Genomic DNA, 18,061 nt, shown 5'->3' with positions numbered 1-18,061 from the left:
ATTCTGTGCAGAATTCAAATGGGTCAATATGTTTGTTGTCTGCGCGGACTCGCGCATATGATCCGCGTTGCGCTCTCGTGTCTGTAATCTAAATTTAGACCAGAGCCGTTGGGGTGTGTGCGCTGCTGCGGTGTGTGAAAACAGACTTCATTCGCCTCAAATGAAACCATATTTACACTGAATCGTTTCCTATCACATATATAGTGTGCTATGTGCCTTTCACCATGTAGAAATTAGTAAATGTGTGTTAACAACTGACCGATTTCAGCTTCAGCAGTGTAGGGGGTGGGCTTTAGATTCTAGAGTGCATTCTGATTGGACAGAAGATTTGACGAGAAAGTGAAGTCTGCGATGATGTCACCAAAATCGTGCAAAATCACCAAAAACAAGATTCGTTTTAGCGGAAGTGGGAGACTGTACATTTTGAATGCTTATATCTCCTAAATGCAAATTTTGTCATAGTTTTGGAACATACCAGCTTATTCATAACTTTAAGGCTAACACAGTCATACTAAAAGCTAAAAAACTTTGACCTTTAAGCATTTCTCTGAGAAAAGAACAAAGAACGGCACTGAAGTCATTCTTAAAAAGGGAAGATGTGTTCAGAGTTTTGCCGACCGGATACGGCGAAAGTTTAATGTGTCATCTAGCTGGTTGGTCTGTCCAATTGTGTGCAGAGGGAGTTTGAAAAACAGCCGTTTATCCCGCCCCTCGGATTGAGCCCTGTCAATGGTGAGTTTCCAGACCAAACATCTTGATGTGGGTCTGGCTTGTCAGGCTACTTTTTTGCTACTTTAACCAAGACATCTATGTTTAAATCTTATTCTGAATCCTATATTGGCATTATGGTCTGAAGTGAACTTTGGAAGACTTTTTGAGAGTATATTGCACTCTCTTTATTTCATTTCAGTTTATTTTATTTTGCTATTTTATTTTATATTTGTTTGTAACATATGTGTTTATGTGACCATTAGTTATTTTGTGTGTTATATCCACTGTTGCATTTTGAAACAGAAATAAAATATATATTTAAAGGGATTGTTCACCCAAAAATGAAAATTCTGTCATCATTTACTCACCCTCAAGTTGTTCCAAACCTGTATGAGTGTCTTTTTTTCTGCTGAACACAAAATATGATATTTTGAAGAATGTTTGTAACAAAGGAGATTGACTATCACAGTAGGGATACAAATACTATGGTAGTCAATGGTTGCTCTATCCGCTTGGTTACAAACATTCTTCAAAATATCATGTTTTGTGTTTGGAACAAATTTAGGGTGAGTAAATGAAGACAGAATTTTCATTTTTGGGTGAACTATCCCTTTAATGACAGTGCTGGAAGATCTATATACCTCACCTTTTCATTACTATAAGAGGTTAGGTTTAGCTGTTGTTTGTAAGCCACCCATCCTTGGCTTTGGCGAATGCTTTTACCCTGTAAGGCATTGAATGGCCGTGACTCCATGCTGTTTGTTAAAGGCAACTAGTGCCAGGATAAGCCACCTTGGAATGCAGGCTGGTGTGTTAATGTTGATGTGAAAAGACTACTCACCGATGAGCAAGCTGTGTGTGTGGATGTAATCTGTTAGAGTTTGATATTGGGCCTCAGAGAAACGATGCAGGAACCTGGTCTGGTCAGGTCTCTCTGGATGATATATCTGTGTATTTTTATTTGTATAGCTCAGTTATATATTTAGATTTGATTAGACCTGCCCAGTTGATGTAAGTTAGATGCAAGTAATGTTTATTACTAATTTAAAAAAAAGTTAAGGAGCAATTAACATTGACGTGCGTGTGCGTGTGTCTAATTTCCACAATGTCTGGTGTGCACAAACATTTTTGGAACCAATATTCCCTCAGTCATTTTTGCAGTGGACTGGACCTTTAACAGTTTGTCTGTGTTTGTTATTCTAACCTTGGCTACATAACTACCAACTCCTAGGCAGCCGAGTGTTCACTGATCTACTATTGTGCTTGTCCATGTTAGTATTATTCTGCTGGGATCTTTAGTTGGGACTGAGCCCAGTGTTGTGGTGGCCTCTTCCCCTGGTTCGGATTGATGGCTGACCTCCCTTTCATGTTATTTTTAGACCACAATAGGCACATTTGTACTTACTGTACATCCCTGGCTCTTGCTTATTTTTCTGGTTGGTAAGTGAGCATTGATTCCCTGCTTGAGTTGCTTCAAAGCCAGTTGTAAAATACTTCAAAAGAGACCAAATATAGGACCAGAAATAAGAAAAGAGATAGCGAGAGAAAAACATGGGGGAAGACCATAGTTAATTGCTAAACATATTGCAGAATAGTTTCTTTTTTTATGGTGGTTTTGTGTCAGGAATGAGGGTTGTGCAATTGCAGTATACACTCTCAGAAAGAAATGGTACAAAAGCTGCCCCTGGGAGGGTTAAAAAGGTTCCAAAATGTACTATTTAGGTACTAATATATACACTTTTAGTACCTACCTTTTAGTTACTAATATGCACTCTGGGTACAAATGGTTAATTTTTGAAAGAGTACCGCCCTAGTGACAGCTTTTGTACCTTTATTTTCTGAGAGTGTACTGAGATTAGCATTGTTTTATTTGGCACCAGGGCTGGGATTTTCTTTATATTTGTGGCTCAAAGATCTGACCTTTTTACCTTGTAGTCTTATTATTAAAAATATATAAAAATGTAAATGTAATTTATACCTACAATGACTTGAACACACCTAGTCAATGATGATCATGTTAGTTTTGGATTTAAATTCAATTTGATATTTAATGGTTAAAAAAAGAAGCTTCTTAAAAGAATGACATTCTTGGGATGATTGCGATTTTTCTTAGGAAAAAATCGTAGTGATTGATAAGTATACTCACAGATATATAGGTAAAATGTTTGTCTTGATTTAATTTTTTTTTTAAGATTTACAAATAAAATAAAATAAAAACATAAAATCTCAATTTTAATTTTTGTAAAACACGGTATACAAGTGTTTCAAAACTACATTAAACAAACTTGGCACATGTATTTTAATTTTTGTTTTTTGTTTTTGTTTTTTTTAAAGATTTTGCCTTTTTATTAAAATCATAGACATTTTTAGATGTCATTGACCCGTGTGTCTGATTATTTAGTACGCTTTGAGGTTTTATTGTTAATGAAGTTGACCACTAAGTAGGGAAGAGGCAGGACTGTTTTTGGGTGAAAGTAGAAGATTTCCTGCTGGGATTAGGATGCGGCTTTGATTCAATGTAGTGTTGTTTCCACCCACTCCTTTTTGGGACGTGGCCAAGCCACCCGCTCCAAACATGTTCTCCGGGCAGCTGGAATTTCTTTGACGTTTTTGTTAAATGTGTGTTTATAAGTTTGGCTGTTTAAAAAAGGATAGTTCACATTCCATTTGTCCCGACCCCGAAATGGAGCACAATTGCTCCCACTAAAATGAATTGTTTCAATCTGTTTCACTACTCGTCTCCATCACGGTGGCCTCAACGGCTCAAGACTTCAATATGAAGAAGAAACAGTGACTAATAAATTGAATAGATGTTCTTCCATCACTTCTAACCCTGTCATGTCCTGATACTCTATGATTCACTCCAGACTAGAAGTTTTTGCAAGGGTTAGTATGGTAGGAGAACCTTGAAAAGCACTCTTCTGATGCTAATAATGAAAAATGAATACCATCATAGTGCCATATAACACTTATCTCTCAAGCCTGTAGCCCAACAGGCAGAGAGTGAGAGCCCATGGAGGGCGTCAAAGGTTGACTGGGGAGTAGGAATCCATGACTCCAGCACCCTGTGTGTGTGTTTTCTTTTCCATGCCATCCTATATGCAGAGCCGAGATAAGCATGTGCTTGTGGTGGGGACCAGGTGCGTGACTATCAGTCTCTCAAGGGATTTGTATTGACAGGGGAGGGTCCAGAGGGGATGTTAGAGGGTCAACCCTCTCGTTCTCTTTTTTAGTCTGTCTTTCTGCCCGTCTCTTCCCTGTTTGTTTTCAACGTCAGAACTACTCTCTAACGTCAGGTTCCATGCAGGGATGTTCCGTATAATCAGGAACCACTGATTTGGCTCCATCTGATAGTTATTTTTCTGTAACTGATGGTATTTGTTGTTGGAGAAACACCCCAGGACTCTCACAAAATTCCAGTTCATGGATGAACCAGATTACCAAGAGCTAGTCAGCTGTAGATTTCCCAATGTACGCTTTGGTTAATTAATGCTGAACCCTTGGTTTTATAAGTCAGAGAGAAAAGAGAGTATCTCAGCAAATACAGCAGAAGATTTCCTTCCAGGCTCTTTCGTGGAAAGCAGCAAGTTGACTTAATCACATGCTATGATGTTTGGCCAGGAGCTTTGAGTCTTGAGATGCTGAGTTCCTATTTCCTCTCTTGGGCTGTGGCTTTTGGGTCTTCCATAATTCTCCCCCAACCCAAATTTCTTGAGGTTTCTCCCTCAGCCCACCCTTTTCCCCAGTTCTGTTGGAATGCCCTTTTTCCCTGCCACAAGATACTCCACTGTGGCTTTGGAGGCCACCTAGAATGGAGCAACTCTGCTGAGCCCACATTCAGAAATAGAGTCTGAGGCTGTAAATTTAGCTCTTATCAGGGCCCTTTGCCTTCACCAAAGAGTATTGCCTGATCTTATAAGACACATTGTTTTTTGTTGGAATTATGGTACTTCTGAGGTACAAGCCACAGTTTTCAACTGTGCCTCACTAGACAGGCCTGAGGGAGTGAACTCTATCATTACCGTCATCACCCTGCGGCATCAATATTGCTGTCATTTCCATCAACATCCTCATCATGTTTTATGATCTTTGTCCCCGCTTAACCAGCCCGCTAAGAGTATGGGCCCTGATGTGGAGAAAAGTGGTCGAATGTCTAAACAGCACACTAGCAATAAACTACCAATCTCCAACAGAACTGAATCCGGAATTGGCTTTGGCTTTTCTAAGGCAATTAGCGGCAGCATTTCATCTCCGATTTACTGCAGTGCATTCGGAAAACAGGTAACTGAAAGCCTGTCGCTCAGCAGTGCTTGATAAACTCTGCGAGTGCGACATTAAAATTAAATTTAGACTTCACTGCTCAAGTAGGAACACATTGCGAAAATGTTTTTTTGAATTTGACCTTCTCCCTGGAGCGTTCAGTTACATGTCATCCACTGAGCACCTGGAGAGGAAATCAAAGCAGTTTATTTCAATACATAATTATATATAATTTTCTCACATTGAAGGTATGTTAGTCATCCATTGCTTTGCAGTATTGGTGGATTGCATAGTAAAGTATGCTGGTAATGGAGGAGGAACATGGGAAAAATAAGATGCTCACCATCTCATCAATGCACTTGATTCTAAATATAACAAACAGACAAGAATATAGGCTTAGTTGTGTGAGCATTGAGTCAATCCCATGAGGTATTAAATAAACTGTAGGTGCTCGGGGTAGGCTTAGGAACTGGACATTGCTGTGTTAAAGTGTTCCGATGTGGTGGAAATCCTTGCTGTTCCTCCACACATCCCTGCTTTTAAACTGAACCAGATGGGCTCTTTCCATATAAAACTTTCACTCTCTTTTAAGTCTCACACCAGGCTAACGGCTGTTAAAAACCATGGTACATGTCATATTTTGCCCACTTAATAAAGTCTTTAATGCATCAAGGGCTGCTCAGTTTCACACCACAGTTGAAAATTCATGTATACAGGCACTTTGCCAGGTACAAAACGACAGACTGTTTAGTGATCATGGGCAATGATTCGTTGTCCTCTGTTAGAGGGAAATGAATCGTATCTCCTGGGCTAAACACAAGAAAATGCCCTGATTATTTGTTTGACATGAATTAGCAGGGAGGTCGGTGCCAGTGCTGTCAGCATTGCTGTCATGTTCTTCTCTCACCCGTTACTAAATGTTACAGAAAATGTCTAAGACACATTCTGTTTTCAGTCTGCTGTCTCCAAGCCTTCCTGTCTTTCTGACTCTTTACCAACTATTTCTATAAACTGGGTGGGGATAATAGATGAGATGAGAGTGAAAGTAAAGTTGACAGCACAAAAAAAGAAAGAGAGGGAGAGAGAGAGACGGCGAATTGGAGTTTGGCAGCTAAATCCAGGGAACTAGACAAACAACTTCAGTGTGGATTGTTTCCGGGATTAAAGAGAGTAGACCTTTTCTAACATCTGTTTGTGTTGGCTGTCACATATATACAGACTTACTTTTACTCCAAACAACCCCAAATGTTTCCACTGTCTTTCGAGGGTTCTTTTTGCACTCGTTCTTTCATCACAGCATTCAGTTGTTCCAGCTTCAGCCAGTGTGAGGTGTCTATGTCCACTGATCTGAGCTGGGCTACGGAGAGACTGTTTTGACAGTTGCAGTCAGAGTGTGACGCGCTGCTGTGGAATGTTCTTCAAATGACAGATGAGGAACCAGAGAGTTAGTGTGTGTGTGTAAGAGGGATACACACTCAGTCAGATCTGGGTAATCAGGCAGTGAGGAGAGCAGAGTGGTGGTTACCTTCCAGGGAAGTTCACGCCCCCGAGAGCTGTTTGGTTTTGTAGTGGTGCTTTGTCAGTGAGGGAAGAGGAGGAGTGGAAGAGAGAGGAGGAGGGGAGAATGTGTAGTGGAGGAGCCTTCTCAGTTACTGAGAGCAGCACACGCTGTCGGCAACAGGATGAGCGTGTCCACGCTCTCACCCGTTAGCAGCGCTCTTTAAGAGACCATTCGCCCCCTCCCACCTCTCACAGCCCCTGCCAGACATCAAGAGCAGACACAGGGCTCTTGTCTCTCTCTCTTGTGTGCGAAAACCACGAGAGACAACTCCTCCACTTTTTTTCCCCTCCTTATTTCTCTGTCCGACTTGCACTCTGAGGGACTATGCCGGTAGTTGGCGTTGCATCGAAACTCCGGCAGCCAGCTGTGGGGTCCAAGCCCATCCACACTGCACTGCCCATTCCAAACCCTGGGAGGAGCAGCATGGCACATGGACTGGCACCCAGGAGCTCGGAGCTCAGGGTCCCAGAATCTTCTATGCTCTCCTGTCAGCTCTCATTCAAGACGGAGATCCACGATAGGAGGCCAACCTTGGTCCCAGCTCCAGCCGCAACTTTGTCACGTAGCAGCAGACAGGCAGAGGAGAGCAAGATATGCAAGGTCAGTGAGACAGATGATGGCATGTAATCCAGGCATTCATCCATATGTGCCATGTTTGGGCTGGTCTTTAGACCAGGTACTGGTTTGCTCTACAGGTGGCTCTAGGAGAAAGCTGGTTACGGTTCTTGTTTGACTGATTTGGATTTATAATTGAGTGTCTGTTTGGAAATAAACCAGCCAGACACCCGGAGGACCATTGCATAATTTTAGCAGGTGCCATAGATCTGTCATGTCTGGACATTTGTATTCTACATGCTGGCAATTATGCCGTAGTGCAAATATGAATTCGGGTGATTTAAATAAAGTATATGGTTTGTTTATGTTATTTATTAAAATGAATAGTTTACCCATAAAAGTCCTAAAAGTTTTAAATGACATGATGGTGAAGAAATGATGACATAATTTTTAATTTGGCTGAACTATCCCTTAAATATCAGCAGGAAATCTTACACTTTGCTGAATCATGTGCACTGTTTTAACCATGGCTGGTTTATCATTACAAACCATGTCTCTCATGCGGCTGATACTTCGGTTTACGAACGAGCTGTTGTACTTTTGCTGAGGCTATTAAGATCTCTATCTGTTAAATGAAGCATGGGGCAGTTTTAGGGGCTGTTGTGCGGGGGAGACTCGGCCACCTGAGAGACCCTTGTGTGAAACAGAGCGGAGCAGCACATTAACTTCCTATCCCCCACGTGTGGTGCTCCGTTACAGATATATGGCTGGTGTTTTCCTCCTGCTCTGCTGCTCTTTTCTCAGGCTTCACTATATTAAAAAGGCACAGTTCAAATTGCCAGCAAATGATAGACGTGTATGGATTGCCAGTTCAAAAGAAAAGCATGCCAAGGTTTCTGAAAGCAATTTTCATACAGTACATTTGGCTGGAAACCGAAGCGGAGACAGAAGGAAGGCGGGGCACTATGAAGGACGTGAGAATCTTTCAAAAATCCCCGCCAAGCAGATTCATAGACCCGCCTTGTCAAACTTGAAAAAAAGTTAACTGTAGGTACTGTAAGAGAAAGACTTTGCTGTTTTGTAAGCTCGTCTTGATCATTGTCTCATTTGCGACTTATTTAGATTTACCTCCTCCCATTTCAAATCCTAAAAGGCTGCATTTTCTTGTAACCTGCAGGAAGTGCGTGCTAACTTCAAAGCAGGGTTGTGGTTGACTGCGCAGGGTTTCTGGTGGAGCGGTCCCGAGCATGTTCAGGGTCGCTGCAGGGCAGTGGGGCCAAGAAAGAGAGGAAGTGTGTTTTCTTATTAACTTCGTGCTCCATGACACACTCAAGTGTCATGCACTTTAGTGAGAAAAAAAAAATCACCAGCCTTGTCTCTTCTTGTCTCTTCCCTTTAGTTTACTGTTAAAAATACAGCAGGGTTGTTAAGACTGGTCATACAACTCAATTGAACAAAGCTCTGTTACAATATTAATAAGAAATGTCATGTTATATAATGTGACTGACTTTTTAATGCCTTTCTATCTCCTCAACTAAAGAAATGTCCCACCTGTCCCTTACTGACTAGTCACAAGGGAACAATTAGTCTTAATGCGGGCTTGTCCACTCAGATCTTCCAGCTCTCTTTGAAAGAACTGAAGAGCCTGAGGCAGTACTTACTTTCTCCTGACAGTCTAGTTTTGGTGGGGCTAGTGAAGTTGTCTAAGATCATAATGCAGTGGCATGTCAGAGTGCATTCAGTAGAGATGGATTTGTTTATACCCACATGCCTGTTTGGACATGTTTGTAGTCATTCCCACAGAGGGCAGCACATTCACCTTGTTTGGTGTTGACACAGTCTCTATGCGGCTGCAGTTTGATTCGAAACGTGTGTCGGGACGGCAAACTCACGTCAAACTTTGCATTTGAGGACATCAGTCTACCGCGCAGCTGGCGGTGTTGTGATCCGCTGGTGCTATTTATCAAGTTTCCAAACAAACAGGAGCTCCACAGAGCAAGATTTAAAGTAAACCAATGGAACAACTTAACGGATAATGCGAGGACTGATGGCGAGCGTGCTAGAGAAGCTCTTTTGGACGCCTTAAGAGCAGTCATCCAGGGGAGTCTGTATAGTTTACAGAATGCAAGGGCCTCATCTCATGACAGTGTTAGAAACTGTAAAAAAAAAAAGACAGTTGTGCAAGTATCATTCCATCCACTTTCTCCACAGAGTTCTCAGTGCAGTTTCCCATGGTGAAAAGAGGAAATATGTGGTTGGTCTGGTTGTTGAACTGATTATAGCTTACGCTGTATACTTTATACACCTGAGAATAAGGGCAGTGAGGAGGTGTGTTTGAGAATGTGTGTCTCTGGCAGACTTAATCAGAGAGAATACGTGAGAAAATATGAACAAAAGGAAGGAAACAACAGGGTATTTGAATAAAGTCTGTGTCTGGGAGAAATATAGGAATTGTATTAATTTAGACCTAAATATGAAAATAATTGTTGTAGGATTTACATTTTTAAAAGATTCACTCAGAAATTTCTTTTAATTTTGATAAATAATTACAAAGAAATGGTAAAGAACACGCTGAATTAAATGTTATAGTTGAAAGTAGAAAGGCAGAAATAGAATATTCTTGTAAAACATAGTCCAATAATCTTTTTTTTTTATTTTTTTTATTTTTTACAACTTTGAAGAATCATTTTTCTACAGTCTAGTAGATGAGAAATCGGAACAGTTTGCTAATTCAGCTTCATTCTGAAGGTCTGCGTTTAAGAGCACTTGACTTAACTGACTTGAAAATGGAATGACTCCACAGGGTGTTGTTCACTGTTATACAAGACTTCTCTTCTTGTTCAGAGTGAACATATTTTTATTGTGTTTAGATCATCATATTAAACAGTTGTTGATATAAATCCAAAATAATGATCCAGAAATGTTTGGTTGAGATTAATCCATCTGTTATATTTAATTACTCATAATTATTGCATTATTTATTGTCCCAAACAGCTTTTTGAAAATCCTCCTTTGAGTGCTTGGCTTTGAATGCAGATGGGGTGGGGGAGATAGTCTTCCGTACTGCATGAGGTTTGTCTGATATGTTGTTTGCATTCAGTGTAGAATTATGACAGCATAACTATTCTCAGAAGGACACGTTTTCCACACTGTGCAAATCTTCCATTTGCTTTGCCATCTTACATATTTGTGTTTCATTGTGCTCTATGAGTCTTTTGTAATAAATCCCCCAGATGCTCCTTACTGTCAAAACCTATATGACTTTCTATCATAGGTACCAATCCTGTGGCCAATCCCATGGAAAAATTATATATTCTCCATTATTTTAACCCTAGGCATGTGACCCTAACCCTAACCCTAACCCTAACCCCATTTAAAAAAAAAGATTTAAAATTTGTTAAACTCTCTGATTGGTGGATCGCACATCGGGTCCCGTAATAGTTGGGTTTAAGCTCTACGCTTGGCTTAGCTATGTCCTGCTTTCCAATAAATATTTACATCTGTCGTACCAACTCAAGTTAATGTGTCCAAACGGACACATTCTACAACAGTTATATTGACACCATTTAAAAATTGCCATTAATAAAGAACTGAATTGCTCATGACACAAGTGAAGTCACCGCTCCATCTGATTTCAATATGCAAATGTTACCTAACGAGTCAGCGGTTTTATATCTGAACTTCCTGTACATTCTTACAATGCAAATTAAGTGTAAGCGAGCAACATTTAAGCTTACTGCATATTTCAAAGTACTCTTTTTAATTTTAAGGCATGTTCATACAAATTAATTAACCTTGTGGCGATATGTAATTATATATTTTATGATAAAAATGTTATGTAAAAATTATTTTATGTGTTAGAAAATATTTTTGTACAATAACTTAATTAAAAGGATTTTAACCCAATGGCAGAAAAGCAAATTGATTTTCTGTCTTCTGTGGAACACAAAGGAAGATATTTTGAAGAAAAATATGTTTTTGTCCATACAATAAAAGTCACAAGAGTCCAAAGCAACTTTACATTGACAAATATCCAGCAGCCATATCACCCTGTAGGCCAAGACTGGTTTCCCACTGAAGCTAAGCAGGGCTGAGCCTGGTCAGGACCTAGATGGGAGACCAACTGGGCAAACCAGGTAGCTGCTGGAAGAGGTGTTAGAGGGCCAGCAGGGGGCGCTCCCCCTGTGGTCTTTGTGGGTCCTAACACCCCATTATAGTGATGGGGACACTGTACTTGGATGAGACGTTCCTCTGTGGTCATTAAAAATCCCTTGGAACTTCTCGTAAAGAGTAGGGGTGTAACCCCGATGTCCTGGCCAAATGCCCTACTTTGGCTCTTACCAATCATGGCCTCCTAATAATCCCCATCCAAATTGGCTCTATCACCCTCTGTCCTCTCCACCTATCGCTGGTGTGTGGTGAGCGCACTGGCGACGTTGTACTGTAGCTGCCGTCGCATCATCCAAGTGGATGCTGCACACTGGAGGTGGTTGAGGAGAGACCCCTGTCATGAGTGTAAAGCGCTTTGGTTGTACAGTACATAATGAAAGCACTATATAAATGCCTCCATTCATTACTTCATTAATTAATTAATTAATTAATCAATCCATTCATTCATTCATTCATTCATTCATTCATTCATTCAAAAAAGCTCTTTAATTTCACTCATTTTCACAGTGATGTGAAATGTGAATTATATATCCACGCTATCATTAGCTGTCCTGAGGCTCTTGTCATCCTAGGGAATCCTGTTACATATGGGCACAGACACACACTCATGTATATAATCCTCTTATGTAGTTCAGCAGTGCTGTCCAAAAACCGAGGTTCCCCAGAGCTCTGTACTTGTCCCATTTAAGATTTGTATGTGTGAGATTAAGAAGTCAGGGAATGTAAACAGGCCACTGGTGGCTCAGTGTGTTAGATGGGGAAGGCAGGGGAATGTTGAGAACGCAAGGGGACAGTGCCAGCATTTCCCAGCAGCAGAGGTGCTGTTGCGATCGGTGGTGAAACACTAAGGCTTGAGGTCGGTGGGATGGGGGTGGGGGTTGTTTCTTCTGTCTGTGCATGTCATAGCCATGGGTGGTCTGGCGTGCTGCACTCCTTATCTGGAAGAGTGCAGGACACTGAAGACAAGTGATGATGCTCCCCCTTAGACAAGCGGCGGTGGAGGCTTAGAGCCATTAGACAACTCAACTCGAATAGAAACGTTCTATCCAACAGCTCTCTGAAGAGTTATGACTTGCAAAAATCTAAATGATCTAATAATTGACTCATATTTCTCCCCCAGTGTGCCTACTCAAGGGCTGAGTGATGATTGTGTTTATTCAGATAAACTCAGGCACACTGTTCAGTTTAATTCTTGAGGCTTTTATTGCTATATCTTGAGGCTTTTACACAAATCATTTATTTTTGTAATAAAAAATTATGATTCTGACTCCCATTAACATGAACTGGGGCCTGTACCATGATGGTAGTTTAACAAACTCAGGGTTACAGAATTAGTTTCAAGTTGACAAACCCAAACCAATCTATTCAGGCTTTGTTGGTCCCCAAATGCTGATCATCAGCTTTCTGTGTCAACTTGGGCTTTGATTCTGAGTTTAGGAGTTTAGTGACATTTAATTTAAAGTAGAAAAAGGGGGAGTGACTTTATTGCATCAGAGGTGTGTCACTTTGCTCACAGCTGATTTGTCCAATTTCAGTTTTAGATCTTTTATCCAGAATATAACCTTCCCTGGAGCAAGTAAGCTGCGGAGTGCATGTTAGTGTGGAGATGAACACTGCTAAAACTACTTTAATGGTACCTACAAACCAGGATTGGCACAAAATAAGCTTAAACATATCTGGCTAGCCAGCTAAACCAGCTTCATGGTATAGGCTCCCGCTCTACTGTTATGATGTTTATTGCACTAGCCCTTTAAGAAATTGTACAAGCGCTTAGAAAAAAAGAGAGCGTGCTGCACAAGTTACTGACTTGCAGAAGAGTCCAGTAAAGTGGATTCTGAAAATGCGCAACCAATACAACATCTACCCCAAAATGAAAATTCTGTCATTTACATGCCCCTACACTCTAAAAATGGCTGGGTTAAAAACAACCAATTGGCATCCCAGTGCTGGGTAAATATTGGACAGAACACATGCTGGGTTAAAACCCAAAAATGTAGTCAATTTTTTACCATTAATTGATTTGCTATTCTGGGTTATTCTTGCTGGGCTGTTCTTAAAATTTCTCCTGTGCATTAGCTGTAAATCTAGACAATCATGAAAGAACAAATGAAGAATGCATGTTTGTCATTTTTATTGCTTGACAAATGGTACGACACACAAATGTGTTAAAATTGGCAACAATGACAACTACAAACTTAATACAGTCTGTCAATTTATTCACGTTTAAATCAAACTTTTATTTTGACGGGTTGCCGTGACTTTTGAGTGTCTGTGTTCATGAAATGACACGCGCCCCCGTCATTCACACAGAGATGCAAAACATGGAAGAGTAATATTTAAATAGTATTTAATATACACAGATACGGGTATATATATTAGGCTACAGTCTAGAGCCCTGCGTGACCGAATATAGGCTACTCGTGAGTCGATGCTATACAAATACTATCGTCACATTTTTTAAATTTCAGTATGTAAGTTACTTGGTACCGAAGAACCGGTACTTGTGACATCCCTATAAAACCATGGTTAATTTTCATAAGGGGATCATGGTTCTGTGTAATCACAAACTGTATTAATCTCGTCTCACATGCCTACCTAAACTAACAGGAGTCAGTACATTGCATCGGATTCTGAGGTAAAACTTTTGTCGTCTTAACGTCATGTAAGCTTAAGAATTGTTGCCGCGAAGAAAAAAAAAACATAATTATGCTAATTAAAATGATTATTAATGAAAACATATGAACTTATCTTAAAACATCTGCAACCAGTGGCTTTGCCTTTTGCATTGTCCTTTCAAAATGACAGTTTGGGAGCGAATTTAAACTAATCAAGACGGGAAGCACGTAAAACAACCAAGCGCTGGGTAAAATCAACCAAGCATTGCGACCCAGCAGGTTTAATCCAACAACTGGACATTTGAATCTACCCAATGGTGTTTAAAATGTGATCAAATAAACCAACAAAAATTACCCAACAGTCTTAACCCAGCATTTTGGGTTAAAAAACAACGCAGCATTATTTAGAGTGTATATTGTTTTCAAACCCGAATTTTGCCATTATCTACAATTAAGATTAAGATTTCAATCTATTAAGATAAAGCTTTAAAAGTTGATACTTAATTATGCTCAATGATGATTAAAACAGATGCAAGTGCACCAAAGTATCATCTTCTGAAGTTGATCAAAAGACTGATTGAAGACTGAACAAAAATATGTTGTTATTGTGCATCAGTTTTATTTTATTTATTTACATCTTTATTTATGCTTTTATTCTTTATTCTTAAGCTTTCCTCCCCATCCACTAAAATTCCATGGAAAAGAACGACCAGCTCATTATTCATTATTTTGTTATACTGAGGAAAGAAAGCCTTATGGGTTTGGAACAACATAAGGATGAGTAAGTGATGAAAGAATTTACTTTTTTTTTGTAAACTTTTCCTGTAAGTGTATTGAGGTTTTCAAAACAACCATGCAAGTTTATATTTAACGTCTCTGGAAGCCAAAGTCTTTAGTTAAAACAGGAAGAAAAACTGGTGAGAAAAACAGCACACAACCTAACGGGCAGATTTTCGCCAGGCATCCTGTTTTTGTTTTTTTGTTTTTTACAGGGGTGAGCTGTCCAGAGACCAAGAATACTCTGTGCACAGCACTATTCCGAAGAAAAAATTACATCTAATAACATTTAACTATCTGGCAGATGTCATTTCGTTTCCCTCGGTTCAGCTGAGGACTTCATCACCAGTATCGTTGAGTGGCAGAACCTTCCTGCCACATCTGATACTCTTGAATGGTATCTATTGATGCGGCACTGCAGAGCTGCGGACAGGTTTCTTACCGCTTTGCACAGTGCATGGACGGAAGTTAGCCACATGCTTTCATACAACAGCTCACACACATCAGGCCGTATCCACAAACACAGCACCTCCAGGCAAAGTGCTAGTTCAAAGGTTTGAACCAGAGGGAGGCAAACTGTACACTGCCACTTGTGTGTTGTTTAATGCCATAAAAGAACAAAAAGAACAGAGCAAATGGGCAAATTTACACACATTTATCCAGTTATCTATTAACACTCTCAACCAGGAGGCTCGTGTCCACTCTGGGGCCTCAAGATTACTTAAAATAAGACCAAAAAAAAAGATATTTCTTATTTGAATTCACCATTAAAATATTCACGTTTTTTACACGTCTTAAAAAAACTGGATAGAGGATGTAGCCAAAGTTAAAAAATTCCATGGGAATTTTGAGTCAATCGTGAGTCTATATATATATATATATATATATATATATATATATATATATATATATATATATATATATATATATATATAAACGTATAATGTAAGTAACAAACAACTTAAAAAAAGGAGTGGACAAGAGGTAGCCTTGGTGTCAAAAATGTTAGGATTAGCATAGATTTTCTATGGTTCTGATTAAAATCTAATAATAATACTTACAAACTAATGCTATTTTTGTATGCTTCATTCTTATGTTTAAAACATGGTTTTATCAGATTAGCTAACTTCTGGGGTCACACAAAGTGTGGATAATCAAACCCATGAACACACACTCAAGTGGTTGATGTCTGATATTAGTCTACTACCTCTCGCTTCCTTTTTCCACTTCCAGTCTTCTAGTCTAATATTTCTGTTCTTTCACTCCCTTTCCTTCATTGCTCTAATCAGCTGCATTTGTCATTTGTTACATAAACGTTGACAGTCTTCCCACCTCTCTCACTTTCTTTCATGTGCTCATTCTTTTACTTTCTCTTATTTTCCTGGAACATTCACTTCATTCCAGACCTCTGCTCTCCTTTACTCATTCTCACATTTCTCTCTCTCTCTCTCTCTCTCTCTCTCTCTCTCTCTCTCTCTCTCTCTCTCTCTCTCTCTCTCTCTCTCTCTCTCTCTCTCTCTCTCTCTCTCTCTCTCTCTCTCTCTCTCTCTCTCTCTCTCTCTCTCTCTCTCTCTCACTCTCACTGATGTTGTGCTGATAGAGGGATGGAGGCAGTGCACACACCTGGCACTGTCTGTATAACTGGCTCCGATTACACGCCACGAGCCCAGTGCCGCACACAGAGGTCACACACACACACACACACACACACACACACACACACACACACACACACACACACACACACACAAACACACAAACACACACACACACTTTCTCTTGGCTCGACGCTAAGGAGGAACATCTGTGAAACCAAAGCATGGGTCTCATTAGCAATCAGCAGGGACTGGGACAGAGCGGCCATCCCAGCATGCAACATATACACCAAAAAAAGAGAGGAGTGATGCGCGTATTTTCATAATCGACTAGTCATCAGGTTGTCTGAACATGAACAACTACTTGACAAGTTTATTATAGTGTATGGTCACGGATCTGTCAGTTCAAACAACTAATGTTAATTAGGGGGAAGGGGGTTTACCTTAATTATCGAATATTCATTTAGTAGACTATTCGACCATCCTGTCTCATCCCTAGAGGAGAGGTAAACTGAAAAAAGTTCAGTTAGTCAGCCCTTCTGTGAGTCAGACTGTGTGATTCGATTGAGAAGCGCTACAGAATCATTGGATTTCCTGCCCCGTGGGCACAAGTCTAAAGCGTTTCAGTGGAGTGTTTGTGCACTGACATGCATGAATGTTTAGAGGTTATTGGACACCTCAGGTAACCTTTGCTGGCTACTGTTTAACAACTTTCCTTATCACAGACATCACATGCACTTTCAGAAACCCCCTTGCAGTCTGACTCAATCTTTAATACCCTTCAAAAGTTTTGGTGTCAGAATGTTTTTTTTTTTTTAAAGAATACTTTTAAACTTTAAAAAAAAAAAAATCATTTAAATGCTTGAATTAATCAAGGATGTGTTAAATTGATCACAAGTGACACTATAAAGAAATTTTTGATCAAGTTTGTGATCATGAGAAAACATATTGTACCCACCCCAAATGTGGCACAAAAATACAAATACTGAAGTGGCACAAATGAATGTTGTACAGATGCAGAACTGCCAAGCGAGTTACATTTTACTGTAAAAAATTATTTAGAAAAAAAGTTACCTGGTTGCCTTAAAATTTTGAGTTAATACAATGAACATTTTTTGAGATTCGACAACCTTTATTAAAATATTATTATAAGATTTTGTAAGCATATTGGGTAATTTTGTGTGTTTAATTTCTGATGATGCAGTGAAACATGCCAAATAGTGCTATTTTCATGATTTATCAATTTTTTTATGTGGTTCAGAAACAATATTTTGAGTTTCTATTTATTAAACAAATTTCCTTGTATCAACTCAAAGTTTTAATTTCAATAAACTCACAATTTTAAGGCAACCAGGTTACTTACTTTTTAAAGTTAAACCAACAAAAACCAACCAATTTTTTTTACAGTGTAGGGACATTGAAGCAATTTGAGGTGATCATTTAGTTGTGATAAAGTTTTAAAGTTTCAATGCTTTCTACAGTGGTTCAGCCCAGCACTGCATTAGGTTAAATGATTAAATCTGTGTTTTCCCCAGATGATCGCAACAAATGAACTGTGAAGTACACAGACTCTGAACTCGCTGTGTGCGTGTGTGTGTGTCCTGTCACGCCAGCCAACAGCCAGTAAAAAAAAAAAAAGAAAAGAAAGTTGTGCCAGCAGTAACACATTAGATCAGATAAGCGATTTTCAGAGATGACTCAAATTCAGTTGCAGATTCAAAGATTTGTATCCCACCTCACCAGCTTTTCCCTGCAGACCAGAGGTTAAGTATTTCCCATCATTCAAAGGGTGTTAATATTATTTTGGAAAGGTGTTA

At 39.6% G+C, this 18,061-nt stretch overlaps 1 protein-coding gene across 5 annotated transcripts in view; it reads left to right on the top strand.

The window, feature by feature from the left end:
- Positions 1–18,061, top strand: part of nav3 (neuron navigator 3) — a 363,919-nt gene that overhangs the window by 174,772 nt on the left and 171,086 nt on the right. For 4 of the 5 annotated variants that reach the window (XM_067428265.1, XM_067428263.1, XM_067428264.1 and 1 more), the window contains exon 1: positions 6,620–7,132. The exons of the other annotated variant lie outside the window; for it this stretch is intronic. In XM_067428265.1, coding sequence (XP_067284366.1) covers positions 6,857–7,132 — 276 coding nt within the window. In that variant the 5' untranslated portion in view covers positions 6,620–6,856. Of the gene's footprint in view, positions 1–6,619; positions 7,133–18,061 lie in introns of those variants that run through there. 5 annotated transcript variants of the gene reach the window in all.

This window comes from Pseudorasbora parva, chromosome 20 (assembly GCF_024679245.1).
Source record: "Pseudorasbora parva isolate DD20220531a chromosome 20, ASM2467924v1, whole genome shotgun sequence".
Taxonomy (NCBI): Eukaryota; Metazoa; Chordata; class Actinopteri; order Cypriniformes; family Gobionidae; genus Pseudorasbora; species Pseudorasbora parva.
The sequence above is the reverse complement of the archived record's forward strand: the minus strand, read 5'-3'. Positions and strand labels throughout refer to the sequence as shown.